At 39.5% G+C, this 11,579-nt stretch overlaps 1 protein-coding gene across 1 annotated transcript; it reads right to left on the reverse strand.

Moving 5' to 3' along the window:
- Nucleotides 1-484: 484 nt before the first annotated feature.
- Nucleotides 485-10,980, reverse strand: LOC103237816 (aldo-keto reductase family 1 member C15-like). Its single transcript, XM_073019539.1, has 5 exons — nucleotides 10,893-10,980; nucleotides 9,775-9,852; nucleotides 8,841-8,963; nucleotides 3,842-3,951; nucleotides 485-3,053 (listed from the first exon to the last, which is right to left on the reverse strand). Exons 1-5 carry the CDS (start codon nucleotides 10,896-10,898, stop codon nucleotides 2,696-2,698), a joined length of 675 nt encoding a protein of 224 aa, XP_072875640.1. The 5' UTR covers nucleotides 10,899-10,980; the 3' UTR covers nucleotides 485-2,695.
- Nucleotides 10,981-11,579: the final 599 nt, after the last annotated feature.

Below are 11,579 nucleotides of genomic sequence, written 5' to 3' on the forward strand. Positions count from 1 at the left end.
ATCTTTTCTGACACTCCTTCCACCCCATCTTCCAGGATTGCACGTGTCCTTCTGTCTCCTTGAGTGCCATGCTGCATTATAATTGCCATGTGCACTCTCTCCCCTTGTGTTGGTTTTAAGCTGCTAAGGTTATAGTGATTTGTGTACAGCCAGACAGAGCTGAGCTAATGTCTCTGCTTGGGTCCTCAATGCCCTGCAATGAAGGCACAACACATAGGCAGGGTGTCCCTGAAGTCTCAGTGGGGAATGAGCTCCTTCCAAGGTCATGGGGTCCCTGGCAGAATCCAGCTGCTTCTGAGCTGTTGGAATGAAAGCCTCAGTTTCTCGCTGGCTGGTGGTCTGAGGCCCTGCTCAGTTCCTCTCCATGTGCACCCTTCAACAAGGTCTTTTTTTTTTTTTTTTTTTTTTTTTGAACAGAGTCTCACTCTGTTGCCCAGGCTGGAGCGCAATGGCAGATCGTGAGGTCAGAAGTTCAAGACCAGACTGACCAACATGGTGAAACCCCGTCTCCACTAAAAATATGAAAATTAGCTGGGCATAGTGGCACACGCCTATCATCCCAGCTGCTCAGGAGGCTGAGGCAGGAGAATTGCTTGAACCTGGGAGGCGGAGGTTGCAGTGAGCTGAGATCATGTCACTGCACTCCAGCCTAAGCAATAGAGTAAGACTTTGTCTCTGAAAAAAAACAAAAAAAGTAGAAGAAGTGCATTCACAATGGTGCAGACATCAGCAGTTTCACTTACAGACTCACATTCCTGTTGGGTCAGAGATTGAGCCAAATGAGGACTATAGGGAAGCTCCTGTTTCATACCTATTCCTGCAATCTGGCCTGCCTTCCCGATTTAGGGAAGATGTGTTTCTCTGTTTGCCTGCATATTACAGAAAATAGCCTGTGAAAGAATCTGCAAGCATGACTTACAATTGTAACTTAGCATATCGGAAATTTCTGTTGAGGCCATCAATGGCTTGCATGTCCTCTGGAGTCAACTCAAAGTCAAAAACCTGAAAGGAAGAAAACACATTAACCTGTCCCCAGGACAGCAGCTTCTTCCTGGGAATACAAGGCTTTCAGAGGGCAGAGGCAAGGATGGCAATATGGAAAGTATTTCTGTCCTCATTGGACTCTAGGTGAGACCTCTTCCCCCCGAGACCTCTTCCCCCTGAGTTCTGCTACTTTTCCATCCCACCTTCCTCCTGCTCTGCTCCACTTCTAAAAGAAAGACAACTTATCAATCTTAGACATTTCTAGAGAATTGCTTGAGACAGAAAAAATAAATTCTTTATCCTAAACAAAGGCAAATCTAGAAAAAATACCTGCTTCCTTGACTTGACCACACTTGGTGAGGATTTTCCTTACTCACTTCCCCTGGAACTTGACCCAGTCTTTGATTGTGCAAGCTTTGGAGCACAGGACAACCTTGCTCCAAGAATCTGTTGGCCTTAGAAAAGCATTTCCTTATCAATTGTTCCACCATACCACTTGCTCATTGCAGGCCCCCAAATACTATTTCCAGCTACTACTAAATAGTACCAAATACTACTCCTTACAAAAAAAAAAAAAAAAAAACTTCTTTGAATATATTTATCTTATTTAGGCCAAGAGTTGTTTTTATTTGAAAACATATAGACACATAACCCCTGATGAAGGATCCCTTAATAGCAAAGAAAAGAGATATTTGGTTTAAAAAAATTAAGTTCATTATTTCATGCAGAAGACAGAAAACTCAGAGCCCTATCTATCCATCCATCTATGACCTACATATCTAATTCTCTCTCTCTCTCTCTCTCTCTCTCTCTCTCTACTTATATCTGCCCATTATCTACCTATCCACCCATACATTTACCCATCAGTGATTCATCTTAAAATATACCCCAAAAGTGACATGGTTGTCACAGGGATATGTATTAACATGTTAAGTTAAATTGAAAAATAAAATACAGTAAGATTTTTTTTTCTATATTGTAGCAAGATTTAGATTTGCCTATTTGATTTTAGTATAACTTTAAAAATTTAGAGCTACAAAGTTGTGAAGCAAATACATTAGAAAATATGCTTCAAATATCATCCTTTGTAATAACTAAACTCATGTTGATTTTTCCAGCTGCCATCTTTACATGGACAACAGCATACATAGTCTTTAAAAGTTCTTTTAGAATTCAAAACAAAGTAAATTAAAGACCACTGATTGATCTAATGGATTGGAGTCTATATGAGGAAGTCTTCAGGCAAAATCTTTACTCCTTGATTTACTATTAATAATTTGGTCAATCTATGAAATTATACCTAGCTTCTCACCTGCCTGGGGCACTGCCAGGGGAAAGGTGATAAAAGATGACCCAGAAGGAGTCACTGCATTTAGGGTCTCACAGTCCAGTGAGCACACTGACATCTTAGAGAAAAACAATATTAAGTTAAAAGGGAAAAGACTCACTAACAGAACCACGCCAGGCACTATTGTGGTGAAAAATGTGCTACGTTGTTCCAATGGTTATGTATGTATGATATGTAACAAAGCAGGTAATCCTGTTTGAGTTTGATCATAAAATACAAATGGAGATTTGTCAGATAGAGATGGTCAAGGAGAGAAATGAGGGTTCTTAAAGTTATTTACCATGTAGAACTCCTGAAACTCATGAAAATGGTGGAGTTGAAATTTGCTTAGTGTCACACAACTAGTGAGTGGCAAAGTCAGTCCTAGAGGTGATAAACTTTAGAACTGTGAATCCAGTGACCTCTCTTCACACTCTTCCATCCTGCCCCCCTCCCTTCGCACACAGAGGAGAGAAGCACGGGCATGAATGACATGTGGCACATTCCCCCGTGGAAGAGAGATGGCCCAGACCAGTGACCGTGGCTCACTTTGGAGCAAAACCACTTGACCTGTACCTGGAAGTTCTCTTTGATTCTCTTCTCAGAGAAGCTCTTGGCCAGGACCACCACCCCCCGCTGCAGCTGGTAGCACAGGGCAACCTGGCCTGGGCTTCTATTGTGTTTCTTGGCAATGGATTTCAAGGTTGGCTCCTCCAAGAGATGTGGGCTATCTGGGTCCATCCTAGAGAAAAACAACAGATATGAAGAGCGTAGATGAAAACTCTAGAGTGTGCTACCCCTTTTGCCCAAAGCCCCAGACAACGAGAGGAGAAGATACAATATAGTATGTTTCGAAGTGTCTCATAAATATTCATAGAGATTCATTTGCAATTGTGGCAAACTGGAAACAACTAAACTACCCATCAATAGGTGAATGGATAAACAACTTGGGGTGTGCATGTCCATACAATGGAATATTTTACAGCAGTAAAATGGAAAGAACAGACACATGCAACTACAGGAATGAATCTCACAGACAGGTTGAGCAAAAGAAGCTACACAAAAGAATATATATGACTTCTTTACATAAAGTACTACAGCAGACAAAAGTAATCTAAGACTGAAAACATTACGAACATAGTTGCCTAGAGGTGGGGAGGAATTGTCTCAGAAGGAACACAAATTAACATTTTGGGGAGAAAGTTTCTGTATCATGACAATAATGTGGATTACAAAGTACATTCATTTATCAAAATTGTACAGCTAACATATATGCATTACAGTCTATGTAAATTTCACCTTCAAATCACTTTGAAATTGTATTTGGAGTGGGGCTGGGAGAAGGCAGATATACAAATGAAACAGGAGGGAAGGAATGTTGGTGACATTGAAGCTCAGTGGTGTTACATGGGAATTCACTACACTGTTGTGTTCACTGTTCTATGTTTGACTTTATCTATAATGAAATGCTAAAAGTTTCTTAATCGATAGAGTTGCTGATATAAATTAACTCTTTGATACTCTTCTTACCAGTTTGGGTCTCTGTGAGATGCCAGGGCACTGTAGGCGATTAGAACGATGTCCCTGGACTTGCAGAACTCCAGGAGTTTGCTCTGGTTGAGGTAAGGGTGACATTCCACCTGTAATTTTTCAAGACCAAAAGGTGTCAGAATACATGAGCCAATAACCACATGTAAATTTTAAAATGCTTTGAAGGAATATCTAGTACTATATTACTATATGTACTATGTATTTCAGATTGGTCATTTTCCCCATGCACCTTCTGAAATGCCTTCAAATTCCATCAGCGGTCATACTAAGACGATAACTTACATATTCTTTTTTAATTAGTGTTTTTAAATGATTAAAATCTCTTGTGCCCAAATTATAGTCTCTACATGACATTTCTACTCAGAGAAACCAAGATTTCTTAGAAAAATGGCTAATTCCATTTCTGACTGGGGAAGCTACAAGTTCAGCCTAGAACAGCTTACATTCTAAATGGCAAAGAACATTAAAAAAATGAGGCAAGTCAAACGACCAAGAAGCTCATTTGAAAAGTCTCCTGCTGGTCAAAATGATGGCAAGTTGAGCATCAAAAAGAATAGTAACTACAATGGTTGGGAAAACGACATATTTGTTAAAATTCACGAGTTCAAATGACGTTAACCAAATGTGATCAAATCTTTAGCTCTAACTTTCAATTTATAGAAAGTACAAAAGGAACATGTTAAATTGTATCACATCACTGGATCAACCAGTATATCCTATACTGAGGAAAACTTTACAGGAATAAAGCCTTAAGTTTTCATTAGTAAATTGAAGGAAAGAAAGAGGCAGAGTGAGAATGAGAGCCACAGAAGAAGAGGAGGAAGAGAAGGTAGAAGAGCAGGAGGAGAAGAAGGAGGAAGAGAAGAAACAGAAGAAGACAGAGGAGGGAGAAGAGGAAGAGGAGGAGGGAAGTAAAAAAAAAAAAAAAAAGAGCAAACTTATTAATAGAGTGATTTGGCCGGCCTCAGTGGCTCAGACCTGTAATCCCAGCACATTAGGAGGCCAAAGCGGGCAGACTACGAGGTCAGGAGTTTGAGACCAGCCTGACCAACATGGTGAAAACCCATCTCTACTAAAAATACAAAAATTAGCCAGGCGTAGCGGTGCATGCCCGTAATCCCAGCTACTCAGGAGGCTGAGGCAGGAGAATTGCTTGAACCTGGGAGGTGGAGGTTGCAGTGAGCTGAGATCATGCCACTGCACTCCAGCCTGGATGACAGAGTGAGACTAGGTCTCAAAAAAAAAAAAAAAAAAAGAGTGATTTATGAGACATACCATCCAATTGCAATGTATGGGTCTTATTTCCACATCAATTTAGATGAATCAACTGTAAAAATATGATAAAATTATATTTCAGCACTCATGAGATTTAGTAATAAGAAATTATTGCTACCATTTCAAGTGGTATAAAAAGATTCTGGCAATGTTTAAAGATTTAGAGATTTTTAAAAATATTTTCAGATAAAATGATATAATGTCTGCTTCAAAATAATACAGAGGTAGAATTATCTATGTAACATATTTTGTTGTGAGATAATTATTGCTTATGTGTGAGGATGGGTACATAAAAATGATTATAACGTGAGGGGATATTCAAAAAATTGATTGAAAATGTGCATTATGTAGAAACTATACATGGATTTCAACAAAAATGCACCAAAATGAACTCGTACTAACTTGTTATGACATGTCTAAACAAGATCTAGTTTGAGGCATTGAGAAAGATAAGACAACTCCCCTATCAGAGAAACATGAATTCTGCTAAATTGAAGAACAAAAATCAAATTTATTGTGAAGCATGGGTGGAAGAATGGTGAAATTATGGACTCTTTACACAAAATTTATGGGCAAAATCCCCTAAAGAAATCAGAAGTTCACAAATGAATAATTGATTTTAAGAAGGAACAAGATGATGTTGAAGATGAAGCCCACAATGGCATACCATTCATATCAATTTTCAGGAAAAAAAAATGTATCTTACTAGTGCCCTAATTAAAGAAGACCAATGATTAACAGCAGAAATGATAACCAACACCATAAATATCTCAACTGGTTCCGTTTACACTCTAGTGACTGAAATATTTAAGTTGGGTGAACTTTCCAATTCATGGGTGATGAAACTGTTGTGGCCAGATCAGCTACAGACAGGAGCAAAGCTTTCCAAGGAAATTTTAGAAAAGTGAGATCAAGATCCTGAAGCATCTTTAAAGAATTGTAAAATGAGGTGAAACATGGCTTTGCCAGTACAATCCTGAAGACAAAGCAAAATCAAAGCAATCGCTACCAAGACGTGGAAATGGTCCAGCCAAAGCAAAAGGAGATTGGTCAAGAAAAAAGGTCACAGCAAGTTTTTTGGGATGCTTAAGGCATTTTTCTTATTGACTCTCCGGAGTGCTAAAGAAGAATAACGACCGTTTTGAGAAAATTAGCCAGTTTTAGTATGAAAATACCCACAAAAAGCTTCACCAGGGCCAAGCACAGTGGCTCACACCTGTAATCCCAGCACTTTGGGAGGCCAAGGTGGGCTGATCACAATTCAGGAGATCAAGACCATCGTGGCTAACACAGTGAAACCCCGTCTCTACTAAAAATACACAAAATTAGCAGAACGTGGTGGCGGGCACCTGTAATCCCAGCTACTCGGGAGGCTGAGGCAGGAGAATGGCTTGAATCCAGGAGGTGGAGTTTGCAGTGAGCCGAGATCGCACCACTGCACTACAGCCTGGGTGACAGAGCGAGACTCCATCTCAAAAAAATCAATCAATAAATAAAAAAGCTTCACCAAAGATTATTTTTCACCATACCAATGCTCCTACTCATTTTTTTCATCAAGCAAGGGAAATTTTGCAAGAATTCTGACAGAAAAATCATTAGTCATCTACCTTACAGTCCTGATTTGGCTCCTTCTGAGTTCTTTTTGTGTCTGAATCTTTAAGAATCTTTAACAGAGACTCTTTTTTTTTTACAGTTAATAATGTAAAAAATAAAGAATACATTGACATGATCAAATTACTGGGACTCCCAGTTATTTAGAGATGAACTAAATGGCTACAATTTGCTATTAGTTCATATGCTTAGTTCATATACTCATAAGCATATAGTTATGCTTTAAAAACTATACTGAATTTGGTAAAGCTTGTGTTGAAAAATAGTTGATATCTTTATTAACATCTTTTAATTCCATTTTTCCATGAACTTTTTGAACTCATATTCTCTATATCTTTTTTAAAAATTTTACAAAAATAAAAACTTTTAAAAGTAATAAAAGAAATATTTTCATGTTAGATATAGGAAAAAATACCAGATCACCTAGAATTTTACCAGAACCATGTAGCAACCTCTAATCATTTTGTATGCTTAATTTTAGTCATTTTTGTTGTTCTTAAGATGTTAAATAATTTAAAATTAACATATATACTGAATAGTATAGATTAACATATTTTATAAGAATCCTGATTTTATTCATTTATTCTCCCTTCCTCCATATTCAGCTTCTGTGCCCCAGAAGAAGCCAGTTACACTTTTGTGTCATGAACTTACTTTCTCTTACATTAATTGGTTTATGAAAGGTACATTACGGTGTTCAAGCCAATGACACATGAGGAAAAAATTGGTAGAAAACTTCTGTGAAAATTATTCTTCTGTCTTTAGAAACAGCCCCAGAAAATATTCTCTGCTGTGCTGAACATGAATGAGGAGACCTATCCCCCAAATGCCATGAGGAACCATTCCGAAGCTATAAAACATGGAGCACAGACAAAATATGTTCATTTCAAGAAAGCATCTTACAGCTTCTACAACAACCAAGACCCAAACTTTCTATAAGTGAATCAACTTTAAGCCTGTTTGAATTGAGTTTTCTGTTTCTTTTGGCTTAAAAGCATCCTGAAAAACAGAATAGCATAAAATTCTCTGATATGCTTTTGATATAGTATTACAAGCTTTCCCTCTTTGCTATTAGTCTTCACAATATCCTCTCAAAGGTCTCTATGAAGCCATCAGAACTTTATTTCCTCATTTGTGGAAATTCAAAATTCTAAACATTTGGTTTTAGAAATTATATATATATATATGTTAATATATATTATATTACTATATAATATAGATGGGAGTTTTTAACACATTTTGATTGTCTACAAATATCCCTAGAAATACAAAACTAAGACAAAGAGTATACATTTTTGAACTGCTTTTTGTATAATTATCAAAATGGTCTACACAAAGCTTTACTTAACAATGTCATAAATCATGTTTGATATTTGGCTGTATTGGATGTTTCTTTAAAATTCATGTTTTAATTATGATTTATATACTTCCTCTTTTTCACTCCTTTCCTCTGATCTGGCTTCAGTGCTCACCACTCTGAAGCAGGCCCTGCAAGGCTTCCCATAACCTCTATGCCACTAAATCCAGCCCCCTTTATCCTTCCCTCTTGGAGTGTTTGCTCACAGTAGGATCCACCTATGTCTGACTCAAGCCACTTCAATGCTCTTTCTTTGGCTCCTGATACCACAGTCTCCTGTTGTCTCCACCTGTCTGGCAGCTCCTGTTCAATCTCCTTGCCAGTGCCTCTCTGCCTCACCCTCTGCTGTGAACTTTCCTGCCTATTCCTTTTCATTCCATGAACTTTCCCTAGGAGAGCTAATCCTTGTCTGTGAGTTGTTACCATCTATAAAGCAATGATTCCAAACATCTGTATCTCCACCTAGACCACCCCCCGAGCTCCAGACCAAAGCGACCACCTCCCAACTCTGCCTCCACTTGGCTGTCTCATAGGAACTTCACACCCATCACCAAAGAACTGAAGTCAGGCTCTTCTATTCCACTCAAACTGCTTTTTCTCTAGTATTTTCTCTTTCTGTGAAAGGAACTGCCATCTACACAGGTGATATAAAGCCAGAAACTTGGAAGCATGATTAAGTGGCAAGTGTGTGAAGATCAGAAAGTCAGAGAAGGCCCCGGTAGGCTAAGGGCTCACCTGGTTGCAGGTGGGCTTATACTTGAGCCCTGGCTGGTTGAGAATGAGTTCCAGCAGCTTGCGATTGAAATTAGACACCCCAATGGACTTGGTTAGACCTGCGTCTTTGCACTTCTCCAGGGCCTGGGAAGGAAGGAAATGGATGGTAGACCTTTGCTGTAGTTTGTCTATTTCATTTGTCACTGACTTTTTATAAACTGAAAATCTGACTTATGATATATTATAATTATAATGAATCAAACAGTTTTATCACTTGAATAAATTAATTTTGAATGCGCTTTCTTGTTCCGTATACATATTGGTCTCCTTAATTCTATTACATGCACACTCGGGACACCAAATAAACATAAAACTGCTTTTCTATTTCCTCTTACTTGTCCCACTCACTTCTATGGTACCTATTTTGCGTTAGGATGCAATAGTTAACAAACTACACCACAGTCAAGGGCAAAAGACACTCTCAGCCTTTCCTCTAGTAAAGGGTCTGTTGCTGCCTCTTTCTACAATGATAAAAATAAATGAATGGTATAGGTGTTGCAAGGGCAGGTTCACTGTCCTGCTCCTTCCACCCTCCTGCTGAGTCAGGCCACAGCTATTCCTCTTCTGTGATGCGTTTCTGTCCTCCGATAAAGTGCTGACTCCTTTTGTGCTTCTCTATACTGACTCTTCTTTAGGGCTCTTGTCCGCAACCTGATCTCAGGGGTAAAGCTGCTTCCATGTCTATGAGGAGCCATAGAAGTTAAAATTAAACACGGACCATAGGGGTCATCTCATTCCACTCCCTCACTTCACCGATGAGAACACGGAGGCGCAGAGAAGTTCCACGTCTGAGGTCAGAGAACTGCTGGAGCGAAAACCGCCTCTCTTTTGATCCCTCCTTCTGTGATTCCAACCTCACCACACAGTGCCGCCTGGTGTCTGCCGCAGAACATACCTCCCGTGTGTCACGAAGGTCCACAGTGTCAAAAATAATGTTTCCACTGGCATCCTTAGGCAGCAATTCCTCCCCAGACTGGAAAACAGAGAAAACAGAGGATAAAGAAGAAGGTTTTGTATGAGAATTCCCTTTCTGGTGCTTAAGGAGCTTAACCACACCACTTTCAGGAGGCTGTGATTATTAATCTGAGCATGCATGTGTGCATGTGTGTGGATGTGTGTGCTTGTGTGTCTGCATGTGCAGATGTGTATATGCATGCGTGCATGTGTGTGTGCCTGTGTGCATATGTGTGTATGCATGAGTGCATGTGTGTAGATAAGGATAGGTGTGGATGTGCATGTGCGTGTGTGGAGCGGGTCGGTAAAAGAAGACATGGGAAAAAAGAAAGATGAGAACAATCTGAGAGACGGTAGCAAAACACTTTTTCTCCACAGTTATCTGCAGACTCCTTCCTCCGTACACCCCCACACTTCACTAAGAATGCTGTCCCTACAGTTGAAATTTATTTCATTTCCGAAGGACAGGCTGGTGTGGAGGACAGAGCTTACCATAACTATTGATCAGTATGTTTAGCCTCAGTTTATGCTCACCCAACTCAGATAATGAGGACATCAGATGTGCTTAGTCAATGTCCACTGTGGTGAGAGGTTGGATCAGTGAAGCCCAAAGGAGTCCAGTTGTGTCACATGTGCCACCCCGCGTACCTCTCTCTCCTGGGGGCCGAGGGGTACATATGGGAAAAACCCTCACCATAAAGAGGTGGAGATTTCACGTTGTATCTCTGTAGTCTGTAGTAACCTAATAGCTCAGAACCTACACTCAGGAACATAATCATTAAGAAATGCAGGGCAGTGCCCTCATCTTTCTAGCACAGAGGAAGTGAGATCATCGAACCTGCATCTCGCTTAAGGCTGGGGGATGAGCACAGACAGAAAATTTCAATGTCACTCGGCTGTGAAGGAGACTCGTGAATGATTTAGCAATTCCATGCAATTCACTCAAACCTACCTCTCTCAGAAAGAACCCAGGAGATCAAGCTGGAATGAGACAATGGAGGTGCTAATAACAGTGATAAAACTGTTTGAGGCATAAGAAGGGAAAAAGAAAAAGCTGACCTTCATAGCCAATGGATTGTGGATAATGAAGAGATCAACATAGTCCAATTGAAGTTTCTTCAGTGACCTTTCCAAGGCTGGGCGAACTAATTCTGGCCTAAAGAAAGTTGTCCAAAGCCGCAGTGAACAAAAGAAAAAGTAGCGTATGATTTCACATATGTGGGGACCAAAATTAAACATAACAGTTAGAAATTGACACGTGAGTAACAAAACACTGTGGTCTAAAACTAAAAGAGCTGGGGCTACGTTTGTGTTATTCAGGGTAAATTACATCCTTGATGAGATGCTGAGATTTACTTGAAAGACTGCAATGTAAGAAAACTGTGAATAAAACTTAGATGGAGCAGGAAAATCAACTTTAATGCATCTGAGAGCAGTCAAGAAACGTCAGGACAGGGGGAATGGAATCTACTGTCCTGTATAATGAATTTCTCAAAACAATTCTGCTGAGAGATGCATCCTAACAACAGGTTGTCATCAGTGTAAGCATGCATAGGATATATCTCCAGAAACCAAAGCTTTGTTTACATTGGAAGAAAGGTTTTCCACGCTAGGAAAATGTTATAACATTCAGGAAACTCAATGCTGAGTTGAAAAAGAAAAAAGTATTTCCTAGTCTGGCTCCTTTTTCTGAACAATATCCCAACCTCACTTGATATATCCTGAGAACAATTACTGAAGAATTAA

Source organism: Chlorocebus sabaeus, chromosome 9 (assembly GCF_047675955.1).
Source record: "Chlorocebus sabaeus isolate Y175 chromosome 9, mChlSab1.0.hap1, whole genome shotgun sequence".
Taxonomy (NCBI): Eukaryota; Metazoa; Chordata; class Mammalia; order Primates; family Cercopithecidae; genus Chlorocebus; species Chlorocebus sabaeus.

Bases quoted from the DNA above. Each gene is read 5' to 3' on its own strand.
- LOC103237816 (XM_073019539.1), bottom strand. The intron at 3,952-8,840 runs GTGAGCCCTTAG...GAAAAATTACAG, and splicing joins ATAAGCCCACCTGCAACCAG to GTGGAATGTCACCCTTACCT. The intron at 3,054-3,841 runs GTAAGAAGAGTA...GTTTTTCTCTAG, and splicing joins TCTCACAGAGACCCAAACTG to GATGGACCCAGATAGCCCAC.